This window comes from Oenanthe melanoleuca, chromosome 1A, assembly GCF_029582105.1.
Source record: "Oenanthe melanoleuca isolate GR-GAL-2019-014 chromosome 1A, OMel1.0, whole genome shotgun sequence".
NCBI classification, from domain to species: domain Eukaryota; kingdom Metazoa; phylum Chordata; class Aves; order Passeriformes; family Muscicapidae; genus Oenanthe; species Oenanthe melanoleuca.
The window spans coordinates 12,709,852-12,730,079 of record NC_079334.1 but is presented as its reverse complement, the minus strand read 5'-3'; the positions used below and the strand labels follow the sequence as shown (position 1 = coordinate 12,730,079).

Below are 20,228 nucleotides of genomic sequence, written 5' to 3'. Positions count from 1 at the left end.
CAATAGTTGTGCTGTAATAAAAGGACCTGTTTCATTCAAGTGGAAGGGTTTTCCTGTTAGTGGAATAAGGTTTAGCTTAACCATCTTTATCAATTTGAAAAAAATTAAGTCAAGTAAGCATGACACTGATACAGAAAAAAACCAAAACATGTTAAGAAAATCCAATTTGAGTTCTTTTTATATACCTTTTGAGACATTGGTGTAAACTTGGATTCCTAATTAAATAAATCATTTTGAAAAGCAAAACACATTATTCCATAATAGCATACAGAGAAGTTTCAGCATAATAGATAGAAGTCAACAGAAGCCATATGGAAAATGAATGGGATTGTCTTGCTTTGTTGCCCATTATCATCTTGATCAAATTCCATATGGTGATTGAGCTCTATTTACATAACTTTTATGTGTAGGCAACTATGTTATTGGAGCTGTTAACCAATTAATAAAAATCTACTGCCATATGTGCTGTTTCTACTGTTCATTGTTGTATTTGCATTGGAAACTGATCTAGGAATTTTTTTCTCTGTTCTATTCTGATACTAATAATGTCCTTTCTGTCTTGGGGTGATTTTATGATGATAATTTATTACCTAATAGTCTGCTTTAGGCCCAGAAGTGCTGCTGTAGATGGACCCCAGGGGTGAGGTGGGGAGCATTGGGCTCCTAAGATTTGGTTAAAAATTTCTCTCTGGGTGCTTGGGCTGCAGCCTGGACTGGGACACTTTACCTTGTTCCTTTTGTTGGATTCGTTTTTCGCTATCTTTAAGCAAGAAGTTGGGCTTTTTTCCCTACCCCTAGCCTGGAGACTGTACCTGGAATCCTCTTGGCAGGGGTTTGATTTGGTTTGGTTTGGTTTGGTTTGGTTTGGTTTGGTTTGGTCTGGTCTGGTTTGGTTTGGTTTGGTTTGGTTTGGTTTGGTTTGGTTTGGTTTGATTGGTTTTCTCCTTGAACTTTTTTGGCTTTGATTTTTTTGGTCTGTCTGGGGAGTTGGTGGGGGGCTGCCCCGAACAAGAGACCTGAGAGAAGCTGAACTGACACAAGAAAGAACACTAACACCCTCCAGTTCCTCCCCTTCCTGAGACAAAGAGGGCAGCCACCATCATTGCCTCCTGGCCATGCGATCTGGTGAGGGGCTGAGGTTTTGAAATTTCGATATCTAGCACTTATTCAATCCTTTTCTGTGCCTTGTGGGCTCCCTTTTGTCTTTTTCTTTGTTTGTAAACAGTTTGGGGTTTTTTTGACTTCCATCCACTGGTATTCATTTCTCATTGGCAAAAGGGATTATTTGAGTCCTTTTCTTTAGAGGAAGCACTTATTTCAGAGCATTTTCTGCTAAATTTGTCTCCAAACTGAGACACTTTCCTATAGAAACTGCATTCATGGCCATGCTTCTAAATTGTCCTTACTGAGAGGGAGCTCTTGAGACAAACTGGTGAAAACTTTGCTAGAAATTCAAGTTGAACCTGAAACAAGCCAGTTCTTCTCCATTTACAACATGGGAACAAATTCTCATTAATGAACTCAGGTCAGAAAGCAAAGTTTAAGTCAGAGCCTTACATGTAGTTCTGATAACAATGAGGTAGAAAGAAACTAATGAAAAGTTTCTGGACAAGGGCTGATGAAAATGGTGAAGATTTATAATACTAACAAACAAACAAAAAAGCACCACATAATTTTTTCATGGAAAGGCAGGCTATGTGGACAGTATCAAAATTTTAATGACAAAATAAATGCAGAAAAAAAAAAAATTGGACATTTGGAAATGTAAAATCTAACTGGTTTTAGTTAATAGCCACACAAAAAAAATCCAAACAAGCAACAAACCAAACCTTTAGAATATGTAGGTAAAAGCACTGATGGTGGGAAGCTTGTATCAGCAAGTTTCTAAAAATGAAAAGGAGTGAAGGTGTGGAATAGTTGTAAAAGTAATGCCAGAAGACCTTTATTTTAGCAATACTGCTGGATATTACTATAACAAGGCACAAAATCAGTTGTAAGTATACACTGTTCAGACCTTACAGCTTAAAAACTGACAACTTGGTTGGTGCCTTTTCAAGGAGACAATTACTAAAAAACCTTTCTTTGCATCAGATGAGCCTGGCAGTTTATATTACCAGTATAATAAAGATCAGTTTAGTAGAACCATCAAATTTTCCCTGACCTGAGTTAAAATAACCTCTTCTCTAAGGCATTTTTAAAAGAGAATGAAAAAAGAGAGAATGTAATCATTGACTTATAATATCTGGTTTAAGAAATAAGAACATTCTAGGAAAGAAAAACTAAAGAAGTTATTATTTCTTCTCTGCTTCTGCTGGAAGACTTACTGTGTTCATAGTTGCCAAATCTTTCATTCTTTATTACTGAATTCCCTTTATTTGATATTGATGCAATCCATATTCCTTGAGAGTTTTCCTCCTCCTCTGGCACACTATGTCTTCTGATGACATTGTCTTTGATTATGATGACAATAATTTTTACAATATATACAGACAGACAGTGACTGCAGATGAGGAATCCGTAGCATGAGCTGACAAACATAAGAAGTAACAGTCCTCTAATCATGCAAATATGGGATGTGATGGGTCAAACCATGCATTTGTAAGAAATTTTGAGTCCCTCAAGAAATTTTGAGTGCTGCCATTTACTGGGGCTGCAGGTGCCTCTGAGAACCAAGAACTGTATGTCCAATGCCATGCACTCAGCACCGGATTCCATCATTTTCTTTTATCCTCAAGTCAGTTCTTTATATCAGGCTAGTTTCCTAGCTTTTTTGAAGAGCAAAGCCCTTCTCTCTCTATACATACAAGTGGTTTTGGGGAAAAGCAAATATATACAGTCACTCCTTTAAGCTGTTTTTTCATGTTTTCAAACTATTCCAAGAGTAAGAATTATGTTTCTGTTTTCACCATTAAGGGATCATGGCAACTCTGTCATTTAAGGGGAGCAAGCCCAGGGTCAGCTCTCTTGTGGGGGGTTGCTCTGTTCATACTACCTGGATTTGTCACTTAGCAAACTTACAGGTAAGTGTTCAAATCATCTAAGAGAAGAATTTTTTAAAATGACTAGCGAAGTTTCTAGTTGGAAATTGTTGGCTGAAGTGAAAATGGATTCCAGGTCATCCATATTAGGGCTGAGACCATCCCATCTTCTGTTCCTTTTGTTCAAGCCTTGTCACTATGTCTACAGCCACTGTGTTTCTGGACTAGAGGGAAAAATAACCATCTCAGTAGAGGTGAACAGTTCTTTCTCAGATCATGGTCTCCTGTGCAGAAGCTGAAGTAGGCATTGCGTGGAAAAAAACCCCAACCAATTCTGAGCCTGTAATTAAAAATATGTCTTTGCACATATGCACAAGGACCTAAGATCCCCCGTCAAATCAAACTCATCTCTGACATTCCTGAACATTTGCATGCTAGGTTTAGGAAGTGCATTGATATTCCTGTAACAAACTCTGTGGCTTTAGATCCATAAATAAACTTCTAATAAAAACACTAAAACATTGTAATTCTGTTGTAGGATAGCACATTGATAGCAGTGCAGGTTATCACTGGCTGAGTCCCAAAGCTCTCAGTATTAGCTGTAAGGACTCTTGCACCTTAATGTGATGGAATAACAGATAGTGATTGTAGGTTGCTATTTCTGAGGCCAAGCAGTGTGAGAAGATGTAACAGCTGATGTGGTGATAGGAAAAAAAAGGTGAGATAGAACAATCTTACATTTCACTTCAAGCTACGTTAATGGACACAGATTTTCTGCTTATTATCCCCAGCTGGGATTCATTCAGGTTCTCTCATATCTCATTTCTTGTCTTCTTACCGTGTTCCATTCCTATTTCTTTAACTTAGCCTTCCTGTAACCTTTCCTGAACTCCTGTCTTCCTCACATGCTACTTCTGAGGTTGGAAAATTTCAACCCACAAGTAAAGTTGGGAAGAACTAAAAATAGAATCTCAGACTTGGAAATTCAGGTTATACAGACTAGGCTGTGATACCAGTCCTTTCTATAGTAGAGAAAATTCCCTGCAGTGTAACTTCATTGCCCTTCAGCAATGATGGCCTTAAGGGCTTTTTCTACACTTTGTTAATTCTGAAGGTATCTTTCATACTTCTTTTACATTAATATATTCTCGGAGTGTTTCTTTTAACTGTAAGTTCTTAGCAAAGACTATAGCTGATCTTGTGTGCTATGTAGTAATTGTATTTCACTATTTTTTTTATAACTTTGAAACTAACCCTGTAGAAAATTTTGGGCTTCCTCTTCCATATGAGTCACAAAAACATCAGGGAATACTTGGCATGATGCTGCAGGATCATGGTGATAAAACTGAGTATCAGAGCTTTAAGAAGGACTTAGTTGTTCTGTGGCATAGGGTGACATTCCCTGACAGAGGAAGACTGGTGACAGCATAGCCCACTGAAGGAAACATAACAATTTACATCATATTCCAAGACTTTGCAGATAGACACTTTAAAACCACCCCCCAAAATTTAAACTAAACCATAAGCTTCTTATGGAATTCTCAGTGGGGTTTTTCTGGCCATCCCAGGCTCACACTGATGAGTAAGGAGGCTTGGACTAGGTGTGAAAAGGGATGCACAGGAAAAAGTTTAGAGATTATTTACAAGGAAATAGGTATTTTTTTTTTTCTGGTTTTCCTGATGTTGCCTTCTCACATGTGTGTTTACTAAAATTTTTCCAGAGATGCCTACTGGCTAAAAAGCTGTAGCACCACCTCCATATCAATGTTAAAGAAAACTGATTTCATATTATTTGTAAGACCACTGAACGTAAGGTCTATAAATGCACAATAAAGTGCATGCTGATAATCCAGTGTATTGGATGCTTCATCTTGAAATATGCCATGGTATCTTTTATCACACCGCTAAGGAGAGCTAGAGATGATTCAGAATATAAATCTAAAGAGTCTGTTCTTTATTTTAAGAAGGCATTGAATTATTATGAAAGAATGTATTACCTGCTGTACAAGAAAGAGGCAAGACTGAAGAGTTTTTGTTCACAGGGTCTACATGTGTCTTTCTAATTATTGTTTAGTATTTAAATCTGTCACATGAGGTGGAAGAAAAGTACAAAATTATTATGTTTGCTATATACATAATCTTTCATGTGTTTACACATACTAAATATATAGAATAATTGAATAAATGAGAAAAGTCATTATTCTTTAGCTCAGTCTTACTCTGTTTGGATCAATGTTACTAAAGAGTCTGTAATATCCTGGGGTCCCAGCACAGGAAGGACATGGAGCTGCTGGAGTGAGTCCAGAAGGGGCACCAAGATGATCCAAGGGGTGGAACAGCTCTCCCATGAGAAAAGCCTGAGGGAATTAGGTTTGTTCAGCCTGGAGAAGAGGAGTTTCAGGATGACCTAATTGTGGCCTTCCAGCACCTGAAGAAGGCAACAAGAAAGACTATTTAGAAGAGCCTGGAGTGACAGAACAAGGGGAGAATGTATTCAACCAGTCAGAGAGTAGGTTTAGATTGTATTTTAAGAAGAAGTTCTTTCCTGTGAGAGTGGTGAGACCCTGGCAGAGGTTGCCCAGAGAAGCTGTGGCTGCCCCACCCCTGGAAGTGTTGAAGTGTTCAAGAGTTGGACAGAGGTTGGATAGTGGAAGGTGTCCCTGCCCATGGCAGGGGGTGGGACGAGATAAACTTTAATGACCTTTCCAACCCAAGCCATTCTGGGATTCTGTGATTATGTGAAATGTAAAATTGTTTTTGAATTTTTCTTCGGTTGTAATTTCAAAGCATCTATAAACATCTAGCGGGAGATGTGATTTGAAATATCAAGATTCTGAGGATGGGATGCACTGATGTGAATAGAGGGGAAAACTGAGGTGGACTGCATTATGGGAAGATTTGGTTTCAGGGTTAAAGTTGAGGTGGCTGTTGGTGCTGCTGGTTTATATGGCTGGTATTGAAGACATTAAGTGGTTTGCTGGTTCTGAGCTCCTTGACACCAGCAGAACAACCATTGAGTTACCTGAAACACTCACTCATTGCCTTGCTGGCTCAGTGGACTCTGTGCATTAAACTCTTGTAGTAAAAACACTTCCATGCTTCACAGCATTATATTTCCAGTATAGTAAGTTATCGTAACATAGCAAACTATCCAGCTTGCAAATATTAAATCTTAATACTTGTGAGGTAATGGAAAAATAATTGGTTTGGGCAAACCAAACAGCTAGCTGGGTCTTCAGTGCACTGTTTAAGAAACAGTCTAGTGCAAATGAAGGAACAGTGGGATGGCAGGTGTTGTTATCATCATTTAAGTGCCAAGTCCTGCATTTTGGCCACAGTAACCCCCTGCCGCACTATAGACTGGGGATGGTGTAGGTGGACAGAGCCCAGGCAGAAAGGGACCTGGGGGTGCTGGTACAGCTGACTGAACATGAGCCAGCAGTGTGCCCTGGTGGCCAAGAAGGCCAATGGCCCCTGGCCTGTGCCAGGAACAGTGTGGGCAGCAGGAGCAGGGAACTCATTCTTCCTCTGTCCTCAGCATTGGTGAGGCCACACCTTGAGTGCTGTGTCCAGTTCTGGGCCCTCAGTTTAGGAAGGACATTGAGGACCTGGAGCGTGTCCAGAGAAGGCAATGAGGCTGGTGAGGGATTGGGAACACAAACCCTGTGAGTAGCAGCTTAGGGAGCTGGGATTGTTCAGCCTGGAGAAAAGGAGACTCAGGTGTGACCTTATCACTCTCTACAGCTGCCTGAAAGGTGTTTGTAGTCAGGTGGGGGTTGGTCTCTTTCACCAGGCAGCAACCAACAGAACAAGAGAACACAGTCTCAAGCTGTGCCAGGGGAGATACAGGTTGGATATTAGAAAAAAGTTTTTCACTGAAAGAGTGATAAAGTACTGAAATGGTCTGCCTGCAGAGGTGGTGGAGTCACTATCCTTGGATGTGTTTGAAAAAAGACTGGATGTGGCACTTGGTGCCATGGTCTAGTTGAGGTGCTAGGGCATGGATTGGACTCGATGATCTTGAAGGTCTCTTTCAACTAGTCGTTCTGTGAATTTTGTGAATTTGTATAGTTCCAGTGAAGAATAGCTATCGTGATTTTAAATTTGATTGAAATATCCATGCATAGTAGTATAAACTTTTGTAAATGTCTTGGTTTGAAACACAGGGGTATTTCTGCCCTTCCCAGAGAAACCCCCAGGTAAAAGGAGAGAGTAGCCAGTTGCACCCCTCCCCTGAGCTGCAGCAACTCTTTTATCTCTCTTAAGTACCTGGTTATTGTCTGCTAGCAACACCTATGGGGAAAAATTCCCTGAGAGAAAGAAACATAAGGAAAAATCCTAAAGCCCAACAGTAAACTTGCATTGAACTTTTCAAAGTAATAATCCTTTAATTTTAAATATTAACTTGCCAACCTGTGTGGCATCAGCATTCAAATTCTTTGGGTTTTTTTTTCAGGTTGTCAAATTATTTCAGCAGAGAGAGGCCCAAAGAACCAGAGCCCTGTGTCTGCTTTTGCTGTCAGTCTCAGCGTCTATTTGCTGATTTTCACCAATGCATTGCCTGCAAAGGATGTCAGGTCAGTAAAGAATATGAAGAGAAACTATGCTAAATAGCTAAAATCAGGTCATAATGAGAAATACAAACTTGGGGGTTGGTAGACATTGTGTAGGAAATACACTGAGGAAAAAATTTTAGGGCAGGCAACCTAGAGGAAGACAAGGAGAATGTTTTCAAAACATTTTTCATGAGTGCATTATGCACTCAACTCATGTAGTGCTGTGTTTATAGATTCCATAGCAAATTCCTGCAGTATTGTAAATAATAAAATATCTCCTGAAAACCCTTAACCTGGTTTGGTATCTGATATGCTTTAGCAGATTCTGGCTTCACGCAAAATTCTTGTACTATCAAAATGTAAATTTCAGACTGATGTTGCACGGTGAGCTGTGTCAAGCTGTTTAAAAGTAACAAAGAATATCTGTGAAAGGCAAGAACATCAGGGAAAAAATGAAGAGAAACCACACTATTTACAATTGAAGAAGAATATATCTGACAGCTGAGTGAACAAAAAGAATAGGCATTAAAGGTGCCTGTGCCTTGACAAATGTTGGAGGAATCTCTTGTCTTTGTTTGGACTCTCTGTAGATGGTAGTTCATTACCAGGCAGTTCTGTGTGTGACTGCCTTCATTTCCACTGAAGTAATAATTCTTTAGGGATGTCAGTAAGTAATAACCTTGCCTCTGGAGGAATAGAGCCTGCAATATTTTGCAAAATATTTCCAAATTTCAGGACTTTTTTTTCAATTACCTTTCTGGTGGGTTGGGGAAGGCACTAAATCACTTTACTAGAAACAGTGATAAGTGGTATGGAACACTGTTAAGGAGACTATGTTATCTCCCAGGAACAAAGAATGCTGCAGTCAACAGAAAATCAGTATCTGAGGATGCTACGCTAAGTTTGCTTCCTAACTGGAAACTTTCTAATTGTTGCCCCGATGGAACAGTAAGCTGAAAAACGGGCAGATGGCTTCTTCTCCACTTCCCTTATTCTTTGATTACATGTAAATAATTTCTAGCTTCACAGTAAATTTTTGTGCTAAACATCTGTAAATGTTTTAACGCTATCATGGTTGCTCTCAGTTGTACAGGATCTTTGCTATTCAAAAGCCAGATGTTTTTCAGCAGGTCTGTCCAAGTTTGGACAAACTTAGGGGAAAAAACCCCCAGAAGAGCTCCCCAGGAAATAAACCCCCAATTATTTATCCCACTGGACTTAAGAAAAAAATATTTCACTCAGGGGGAAAAGTGGAAAAAACCTATTTATTAACACATACAAGAGAAACACTTCCCAGCAAAGACCCAGGTGACAAAAAAAGTTTTCACCGAGAGAGAGAGAGAGAAACTTGGACGCTTCAATCTTCACTAGAAGGACGAAATGCTTCTGGCTGGTGTCCAGAGGCAGGCCGCAGGGTTCCTCCGGAGCTGGTGCTGATCCTCGGGAGGTGAGGGGGAGAAGGGAGAGGGGGAGAGAGAAAGAAAAAAACAGCCGGAATAGCCAGCAAGCCTTAAACAGCAGCGAGCTAAACCAAATAATTCAAGCAATATAAAGCCAAAAAATCAAGCAAAAAACAGCTAACTAACAAACCAGGCCACGAGCCACCACCACAGCAGCGATAGCCACAAGCAGCAGCAGCCAGAGCCCAGCGAGCAAGCGAAGCCCTTAAGCCAAGCCCGCGGCAAACCAAGGCCAGTCCGCAGAGCAGAGCCCAGCTTCATGGCCAAGGGGGGCAGGGTGAGGAGTCAGTAAAAACATCAACCCAGGACAAGGTCTGAGGGGAGATTTAAATCTGCCCTCTCTAGACTGAGCCACTACTTCTAACTGTAGCATTAACAATTAGTATGAAAGAGAAATTGTGATTTGTCCCATGCTATGTATTGAAGGACTGTATTTATTTTTTTTCCTTCAAGCCGAGGCTGAAGGAGATGGCTTTTTTCCTTCTTCAATAAATTTCTTGTGTATAGGTAAAGCCTTACAAAAGAAGGATCTTGTTACCCGTGTAAAATCATGACTCACTGTTTATCTTGGCTTTGATAAGGCTTTCTGTTCTCTTGGGAAAGGTGCATACCAGAGGAATGACTACAGCCACAAACACCATGCGTTTTTTCCTTTACTTCCCAGAAAGCTGGGAGGAAGTATGTTTGGGTGAGCGGCTGATAAGGGCAGAAACCTCTGCTCTAAAGAGTGCTTGGTGGTGTGGCTGTTTTGTCTTTTCTCCTGTGTATTCCCAAGACTTTATTTAAACTTTCCCATAGTAGAAACATACAAATACTGGAGTGTGTGTAATAGAGATGGATCCTGCTGGAAGACGCAGTGGTCTCTGTTTGTTTTTTTCCAAGTTGCTGAAATAAAATTCATTGAGGCTTTAGTTACTCACATCATCTAACAAGCATTCTAGTGTCAAAGATATTGCTTAATTTTTATGACTTATAGATTTCATTTATGGTTTATGGTTTCAATTCAATAGACTGAAAAGGCCTGATGTAAATAGGTACTTCAGAAGGAAGGTAAAGCCCCATTTCCTTGTAAGAGCTTTTGGAAATACTTGTTTGGGATGAAATCCATGAAGCTCAGATATATTGAACATTGGCTCTTTTTTTTCAGGAAGTACAAATTCACAGGTCCTCGAAAACTTCTCGAAGTCCTTAAATTCCTGCAAAATGTAAACATTTTTTTATGTAAACATTTATTTAATGTAATGGAAATATGGACTTGGAAGGACTCATTTTGTTTTTTGGAGTGAGTGCCTGGGGAAGCAGATCCTCTAAATCTTGTTTTTTGGTCCTGATTATAATTTTGAGTGTGTTACTTAGTACTCTGCAAAAAGCAGCAATTACACACAGGAACAGCTGTTTTTAAAGTTTTTTATATGCTAATGCTCTCTTTAAATTTTCGTGAAGTTCTTTCATGTGAAATATGAGGTATAGAATGTTTCCTGTAATAAAAGTTGGAATAAGAAGTGACCTGGTGTGAGGGTACAGAGTACATTTATCATCATCTACATTAAGAAAAAAGTAAGTATTAAGTTATTTTCAGGAGTGAATTAGTCGAAAATTCTGTTGTTTGTCATTAAAGGTGAGTAATGAGTAAGTACTTTGAGGAACAACTCCACTGAAATAAAAAGAGGTCTGTTTATTCAAATTCTTTATTATTAATTCACAGCTTTTATTTTTTTTATTGCAGTTTTTAAGTAGTTGTATATACTATTGTAGTAAGAAAATGATAACCATATGTCAGTGAGGTTTTTCTTCTACAGCAACTGGGCAGTAGGGCTTCTTGGGTGGGTTTTTTGTTTTCTCTTGCTATTTGTGTAGTGTGTAAAATGTGCCACATTATGATGATAACTTCCTTTGTTAATTTTTGTAGGGATGACCCAAGGATCATTTTATCCTTCAAGAATCTGTTTGGAAGGTTTGCATAAGCTTGTTTCTTGTTGTCTGAGGTTGACTGTGAGAAATTAGCTGAAATAGGTAAATATTTTTATAATATTTCAAATTGCATCTGTGTAGAGTTACAAGTGATTTAATAGAGTATCTTCAGTAAATGAGATGCTTTGCCCACATTCTGTAATATTTCTTGGAGCAATCCAGTATTAGTTACAGCTTCTGTACTGATGTACCTATTAAAGCCATTAGCATTGAAGGTTAGTTTAATACATGCAGCTTTTGTGAATTACTGCTAGATGTTCCTAGTGCAGGTTTAGGCTATTGGAACATCACCATCATCACATGTTGTGGCTCAAATGGGAGCCATTACTACAAGCAGACAAGTATGGAATGAGTACACAGCATTGCATGTTGCTTCCAGAAATGTTAATTGAGTGGAGCAATGCAAACCAAGGCATTGGGGACTCAGAGCAAGATCTTGCCCAGCCTGCCTCAATCTCAGCCTCCGTTTCCTCATCCCTTCCCTTTGCTCTGATTTCACCACTTCCAGGAGTATCTAGCTGGCATTTGTACTTCTAGGGACTGATACAAAATCCATGGATTGCAGTTTTCATCCTCATACTTGCCAAGGTCTGGCTAAGGTTCCTCACATTGTCTCCTAGGCTGGGTTAAACAACATTAATGGTGTGAGTAGTAACAGAAGGTGCTCTGCTACAGCCCTTGGAGCAATTAACTCCTCTGTCATTTGCAGGAGAAAAATAGAGGTCTCCCTCAGTTTGAAATATTGAATCGTCTTCCTTATTGCTGTTTATTATGAAAAATCTTTTGAGCTCCACTCCTGTTACTCAAACAAAAAAAGAAAAGAAAGGAAAAGAATATAAAAAGAATTATCTCAGCAAGTTAGGGCTATCTAGCTTTTCAGCAGATATGGTTAATATTGGGATTTCTGTAGAATAAGTGGAGTGCAAATAAGTGTGCATATTTACTTTGTTTCTCTGGGTCTTTAGAACATCTCAAAGTCAGATTGGTTCTTTCTTTTGTATTTTTGAACATACACTCCACTTTTAATAACACAGCTTCCACTTCACATATCGACAGTTGAGCAGCTACTATTTCTTTTTCTCTTTTCTCTTTGTAACTTGCTTGCCTTAGGTGGTTATCATGCCCAGACATGAAGGGAAAAAAAAAACCCCGAAAAACAAAACCCCTAATAAACAAAATAGTGCTTTGCTTGTTCTGAGCTTTAACAAGACCTAAATTTTTTTACTAAGAAAAAATTGTGGAATTTATCTACTGCTTTATGTTTGTATTATTATTCTTTCCAGCTCTTGGGAAAAAAACATTCAATAAAGTAAAAGAATAATTTCCTGGTTAAGGCTAGTGTAGCTTTTTATATATGATAAGATTTTAAAAGGTAGAAAAATACACATTTTGGAGATAATGAAGGTTTAAACATTTTTGTGTATATGAAGAGGTCTCTAATGGTGTCTGTCTAAAGGCAGATTTTTTTTTCCTGTAGAACTGTTGATTTATTTTCTGAGAAGGCTTTTATGTGAATTCAGACATAAGGAAATTTAAAAATAGTACACATGTTGCTGACTCCTTTGTGTTTTGGAGAAGCCCAGTCACAACTGGCATTTTTCATCTTTGTGAAATGCTTCATTGGTACAAATCACATTAAAAATGAGACAATAAAACCTTTATATGGTTGTTTGCAGGATAGAAAGATACTGAGAGATTGTGAGTGGAAAGCATTTCAAAATATTTAGTAGGAGTTTTTCTCTAACACTTATTAGCTGCTGGCACATAAATCTGATTGAAATCAATATTTATTTTCTCTGCCCTAGTGTGCCTTGCATGTTGGTAAAAGAACATGAAATATGCAGATGATGAGAAAACAAAATGTTCTAATACTTTTTAATGTGACACTGATAATGTTATAGATCATAGAATAGTGGAATACCAGATTAGAAGTGGACGTTAAGGATAAGGTGGTCCAACTTTTCTTAGCAAAGGCACAGTTGAGACAAAATGGCCTGGCATCATGTCCAGATGACTCTTCCAAGTTCAAACTGAAAGATAAAAATGTTAATTCTACTATATTAAAACCTGCAGGATAAAAAGAGGTGGATGATATACAGCAGGTGGTACATCATAAAGCATTTGTTTTTCTCTTTACCTGTGTCTTCAGCCAGATACTTGTATATTAGTTATTATTAATTATCCCAGATTCTATTCATTTGAATATGTACTTAGTATGAGCTTTTTTGAGCCTTAAAACAGTCTGGAAGAAAACTTGGGTGTGAAAACCAACCAACCAACCAAACCTTAAAAAATCCTGGAACAAGATTGATTAACATTGTATTGCTCTTTTCAGTATTGAGTAGATTTTAATTCTAGTATCTAGTCCAGAATCTCCTGAAACTGGGAGAAGGCTGGCCATTTTATTGGGATTTTACTGGGCTTTTGAGCAGAAATTTACACCCTTGCTTGGCCTCTAGCTGGACTATACACTGGATGGACATTTGGCTGCCTTGCCTATTCCAGGTTTGGAATGTTAAAGCACGTAACAGGGACAGCGGATTTTGGGGGAGGTGAGATAGAGATTTGTTTGCAATTTTCTACCTTTCTGCAAGCTGTGAATCTGCTTTGGAGAGTGTTCACATAAGGTGTTAATGTGGAGTAGGTGTCAATGCATATGGCAGTGCCCGTAAGCTTCATCTTCCCTGTTTGGGCAACCTCATAATAAAAGGCAGGAAGTTGTAGATGGATCCACACAGATTAAGGGAGTGTAAAAAATGATGAGACAGCACCAGCAGTCATGAATAGCAAAGTCTCAGCATGCCAGCTGTCCAGTCATAGAGATTTTTGTGAACATCACAGGAGATACTAACCTTAAGAAGTGTGTGAAGGTAGAAATGGGGTATTGAAGAGTTTTTTTCCCACACAAGAGAAAGCATAAAGAGCAAGAAACTGATTTGTGACTGCAATGAATAGTGATAAAGGCCTGTGGTTTTGTCAAACTGTGCTAAAATTCAACCATTCAATAATGTATCTGAGGCAAAAGTTTTTCTCTATTCATGAGCACTTCTCTGTTCTTGCTTGCTCCTTTAGAACTGCAGAAAGATGAAATGGATGATATACACTCAGAACAAGAAGAAACATTTCTGCATCCACCACCTTAGGATCCTGAGCTAAATATCAAATAAATAATAAATAAATATCAATCCCTACCATGATGTTGTGAGACATGGTAGCATCCATTGGCTGTCATGTTTGGAAACTCCTATGGTTTTACTTTACCACACACATCACTTTTTTCTTACTGTACTCAAGGTGATACATAGGAATTGTGTTGATGCTTTGAGCCTGAAAATAGCTGGCTAATAATATGTGAACTTTGTGCACTCATCTGTAGATTAATTATGAGCCAAATATTTGAAATTAAACTTGTTTTAAAATAGAACTATAGCAATATCTTATGATCTAAGGCCTAACTGTGACTGTAACACCTCTGTACTCCATTTGTGATAAACTGTTTTGTTTGCTACATCATCTGAAGAATTGTGCAGCCACACAATCCTTTTTGTTGTCTGCCCTGCAAACAGTGTGCAACCAAAGAGATATGGGTTAAATATATAAAAACTAACAAAAGGCAGAAAGGAAATATTTGACATGAATTTTAACTGAATTTATCACCTGGATTTCTGTAGTGATTTGGAGAAAAGTTAGGATACATAGCATATTTCAATATTGGATCCTTTATTATTTACAATTACTTATTTTTAAAATATTCTGGACATATATAAAACAGGCATCCCTATTAATGGTATAAAATCACCTCTTTAAATTGTGCATTGCCTGTGCATTTTTTTTCCTTTTGGCTTATTTTAAATGTGCTTGATAAAATAGCATTAATAATCACAATCTTAAGCTAAATAAATTAATCCAATAAGAAATGAATAGTGATATTTAATCTTCATCCTAATTATGTTTAAGATTGTGTTATATTGTATACACATTTTGTATTTTATACTTAAGGTACATAAGCCTAGGTTACAATTTTTCAGGAAAATTATGAACCCAGGTTATAATACATAGATACCTTCCTGAAGCTGAGCCATAAACAGGATGACTCAGGTAAACATCAGCTTTAGCAAAACCAGTGCTCTAGGACAGTGAAATCTATGGTAATTTGACTTCTGACTGAGAATGGGAAGAGGATTTTGCCCATAATAACTTCTCTTCTTGAAGATAGTTATAGACAAGGTAATAATCACCTTTCACCTTCTTTGAAACTAAGCCCCCAACATAAGACTCGAAACCATAAGAAGGGGAATAACAGATTTACATTCTTGTGATTCCAAATCTTGCTAACTCATGAGGATGTTTCTCACTCAAGACCCTGTTTTGGAATGGGGGAAATACCAATATATTTAAGTTATTAATAAAACCAGTGAAATCCAACTGAGAATGTATGAGATAGGTGTGTTAACTGGATGCACCAGAGTCACTACAACTATCTGCCTGAGAACATCTTCCATCTGCTCTGTTAGGCAGTACGGTGTATAGCACTTCAAAAGAGATCTTCAAGTCTTTTTCTCATCAAATTTTGTTGAGCTATGTCTTTATTGCTGCAACTTCAGTTATGCATAGCTACTTAGTAAATGTTTGTTGTTGCTCCTCATTCTTCGTTCGTATAAAGCTGCCCTGGAAGTTATAAGCACTTGGTGTCTGTCTGGTTTAGCTGGTGTTGATTCTAAAAGGTCCTTGTGGGAATGATTGTGACTACTGTAGGCATGGGCAGAGCTGCCTGGTGATGAGCTGAATCCTCTGAGTCTCTGCTTGGATAAAGCTCCTTTTCTACATCGCAGCAGACTGGGTGAAAAGGTGACAGCTTGGCAATCTTCCACCCTCAACTGACAAAAGAGACATCCCTTGCCCTTTCCTGAGCAGCCCTGCCTGGCTTCATCCTAGGCATATGCCTTATTCCTGTATTACAGAATTGGAATGTGCTCCAGTATAGAGGAGTGAAAGTGTTTTTTCAAGAGACTTACGTATAGCTTCCATAGTTTAACTTGGAACTTGCTTTGTATAGTTTTTGCTTGGAATAAGTCCAAACCTTCCAAACCTTTGGTGTACTCCTGGTTTAATTTCACTGGTGCAAATTTTGCCTGAAATGTTGGATTATCTCTGATGGTTTTGTCCTTAGCACTGCCATCTTTTGTAGAGGAAAAAAATTCCCTGGTCATCTTTAAGCCCAGAAAAGGGTGACCTTACCTGAAATTTCAGCCATAAACATTTGATGGGGGTTTGCCAGTCTGCTGGACTGCCTGTAAATGCACAGCACAAACCAGTGCTGTTTCAGGCCCCTGTGGCTGCAGTCTCCAGAGCAGCTCCAAGGTGGGGATGCAAGAGGAGAAGGCAGAGGTGTGCAATGAGTGCAGAACACAGGAACTGTGAGATCTTACCCAAAGACATGCTTCACCTCCACAAAACAAGCCTCCCTATCTCAGTGTCAACTGGTATGGAGTCAGATCTGAATGTTTTCTGGATTTACATTCAAGTAAGGAGAAGATAAGCTCTTCAGAATTCCTTCCCTTCTTGGAAGATGACAGAGAAATAAATAGTTTTAAAATTATTTGTACCTAGTTTGTAATGACTTTCATATATTCGAGTAAGACAAAGTATGAGTTCAGTGTTTGAAATCATTGCTGTGTTAAAGCAATTCAGAAAGTTGTTCATTCATTTTTTATTGATTTAAAGACAATGAAATGTATTGCTTGAAATTACTGGGGAAAAAAGAATTTGGGTGAAAATATTTGCAGTATTTATTGTGTATCTATTACAGTCATCTAGTTTCCAACAGTTATTTAAAAAAAGACCAAGCCTACACTAGAATTCCTTCTTGTTTTTCTTAAATTAAAATTACTTATACTTTATTTCCATAACAAGTTTTGACTATATGCAAAGAAGATATTTTGAATTGTCTTTGTACAGTGTGAAAATATATATTTTTAAAAAAGAGAACATTGTAAAAATATACGAACTTTGTTAGACTTAGTCATGTCACAAATCCCAATGTGCAGCTGACAATTCTAAGCATATATAAATGGAACAGGGCTGTTGTGCTCGTTCTTTTTATTTCTATTTTGACAGAGAAGTTTCAATCTGTTTGCCTTGAAAGTAAACTCAGGATTATTTTTCTTTGTGGCAAAAAGGAGGGGGCATATAAGCATACCAGATTCATCAAACTTCCCTATTTTCTGTGCTTGGCTTCTATAATATGATTGTGGACAAATTTTTGCAGTAGCTTGTTTTGAATATGTGCTACTGGTTTTGCTGCTTGTGCTTTTACAAACTGCCAGTGACATTGTTTTATGCATTAAACAGAAGTTTTAATGGAATCCAAGTCCACCATTATTTTAAATATTTGTTTTTCTCCTTAGCCTTTTCTTGCTTTTCTATTTGAATTTAAAGATTTCAGATATCAGGTCTTTGTAGAGATTGTCCTTATTTGTTTTCAAGGTCTAGTTGATTTCATGTTCCTTCTTGATTTTGAACCATTGCATTAGAAACTGATTAGAATAGAATGTGGATCAGACTGTGAAAGGTAAGTTTGTAATTTAGGGTTTTTAACATGTAAGGAGAAATTGTAGTGACTTATCAAATTACCCTAAGGCACAAGTTCTAATAATTTTCAGTCATATCAGAGACAGCTTTGCTACTTCTTGCAATACCTTCAGGAGCGGACCTGTGGTCTGTAGATTGCAGTGTCACAGGAAAGAACTGTGTTTAAAGATGTTTCTTCTTCTTAAAATACTTACTTTGTTCAATTTTTGAATTTCCAAAGTGTATTCCTGAAACCAGTATTTCTGACTTTGTTCCATGAGTATCCTTTTGCAGAAAGCAACAAATCAACTGGAGATACCCAAGACCTGGGCACATCTCACTAAGAAGGCTGAGGGCTCTGGCTCCTGACCTATTTGTAGCACAAAAGTGGATTTAATGTGGGCTGTGCACTTTACAAAGCATGTCCAAATCATTTGGATGTCATCATGTTTTCCTTTTAGTAGCTACAAGAGAAGTTCCAAGGTAAAGGCTGCTATCTATGGAAAATATTTCCTGCTCTAGTGAAGAGGAAACTTATCTGAGTGATAGAACCTTTGGTTCAAATCCTTCAGGCAGAAGTTAAATTTGGATTTTCCACGTTCTGCATATGTTTTTCTCGGAATGTGAAAGGAAATAAATTCTTATTCACTGCATTTCTCTCTTTGAATATCAGACAGTAACTTATAGCTTCTTTTTTAAAGACAAAACTTAATGATATCAAAATATATGGACATGCTTTCTTGTTGAAATTAAAAAAATATACTGCATCTCCTTTAAGATCATTTCTTGACCAAAAAGGCTTGCTAAAATAAATGATGACTTAAAGTGCCTAATTCAGATGTGAATGTGAACTCATTTTAGTTCAGCACGGGTCATTCTACACCCAAATAGACCTTTGTAAAAGAAAAACCTGGACTGTTTCCCCTTTGCCAAGTCAATATAAATTGTTTTCCGTTTCTATTTGACTATTCTGTTGTTTCTTTGCTTTCCTTAAATTTTCTTTTATGCTTTCTGTGAATTATCAAAATAGTTGGGTTTGCATCACTGAAAGTGGTTTTGATGTTCAGTGCCCCTTTACAAGCTAGTCCAGAGAGTCAGCCAGACACAGTTGTGTGGACATTAGTGAGGCTGACTTTAGGAGTGGCTTTAACTCATCCTCATTTCAACTTACTTTACATACCTTAAGAAGAGCACAGATTAAATGTAAATCATTCGATACATCAAAAACCAAGCTCTCTCTTTGCTCTCATTTAATCTGGGGGAAATGTCTTATTGCAAAATATTTTCCTTATACAAACTTTAAGAGAAAAACTGCTTACAGAGACATTCTTGATGAGGAACCTTGGCTTTTTGAAGGTAATAAGCAGATTCCTTGTGTGGAAAATCTTCCTGAAAGTTGGCTTATAGTCATTCTTGTTTAGGAAGACACCTGAGCATGTACTTGATTTTGCAGTTTTAGCACTTGCCAGAATTAGCCAGGTGCAGTACAGGTGCAATCCCCTCAAAGAAAGCTGGTTTCTAAGTACACATGGACATGAGTAGAATCCAGAGGAATGAGTCCAAAGAGGAAACTTTGTGAAATCAAAATGAGTTGACTAATGAAATTTAGAAATTTAGTTTGGTGTCATTCTCCATATTTCCATGGTGGTTCTGGTGTCTGTCCCAAAGAATAAACATTACAGTGGTTGTTTTAATACTTCATCCTTAAGCTGCATAACATGTAATGCACAACGTTTTCATATCATCAGCTGAGGTGACCAGTGCCAGGGAAAGAGGACTCATCTCTACAGCTATTTATAAGCTTCTCCTGTAATATTGAGACTCAGATGTGTTGTCTTGACTGTTTTTTCTTAACTGGCTAAGAAGTTGGCCATTTTGGATGGACAGAGACCCACAATGGATTAATTGTGGGTGAATTTATTGTCCATTACTCAGTCTAGGCAAAACAGATGTGTTTCACAATGACTTCTTGATGATCTTATATTTCTGTGAATTGTAGAGAGTAGGAAGCTTGAAAACACAGTTTGTCTCACCATTTCACCAAGTGTAATTGAGGTTTAAATTCTCTTAAAGAAAAAAAAATATGAGAGCAAATATTTTCACTGGTGTGGTAAGTCTCCTGAATTTTGAACTGACTTCTTTTTCCATTGATACCCATCAGAAAACTTCCATTGACTTGAGGATTTTGTTTTGTTTTAAAGTGATCATAACAAGCTTCAGTAAAGTAAAATATTTCACTTTTCACTTGTAAAATAGTAATGTTTAATATCATCAGAACAAAATCTCTTGGAAAAGTCATGTAAAAATTACAGCATTTGAAATATCTCATTTGTGAATTGGAATGAGCTCTTTTGTTACAAAAAAAACCAACAAAAACAAAAACAAAACCAAAACAAACAAACAAAAAAAAAACAAAAAAAACCCAAAAAAACAAAACAACAAAACTTTCCATTAGCAAGAAGCAGTTAGGAAGTGCTGTATGGTTCATGGCTGTTTTGGTGAAATCCAGACAAACAAAACTGCAGTAGAGAGGTTGTATTTTAAGGTATGTAAATCTCTGTGCAGACAGCCCATTCTACACACCTGTCTTTACCCACCAAGAGCAGGGAGGAGGCTGTGTTTTTGTGCTCTGTTTCCAGGAGTGCCTCCACAGCTGAGAATTCTGAGCCTGCCTGGAAAAGTGTCTGTGAGAC

At 37.8% G+C, this 20,228-nt stretch overlaps 1 protein-coding gene across 1 annotated transcript in view; it reads left to right on the top strand.

The window, feature by feature from the left end:
• Positions 1–8,605: 8,605 nt before the first annotated feature.
• Positions 8,606–20,228, top strand: part of ARHGAP8 (Rho GTPase activating protein 8) — a 42,937-nt gene continuing 31,314 nt past the window's right edge. Inside the window, 4 exon segments of the mRNA XM_056512617.1 lie at positions 8,606–8,621; positions 10,960–11,007; positions 14,038–14,147; positions 14,149–14,186. Of these exon segments, the coding sequence (XP_056368592.1) occupies positions 8,606–8,621; positions 10,960–11,007; positions 14,038–14,147; positions 14,149–14,186 (212 nt within the window).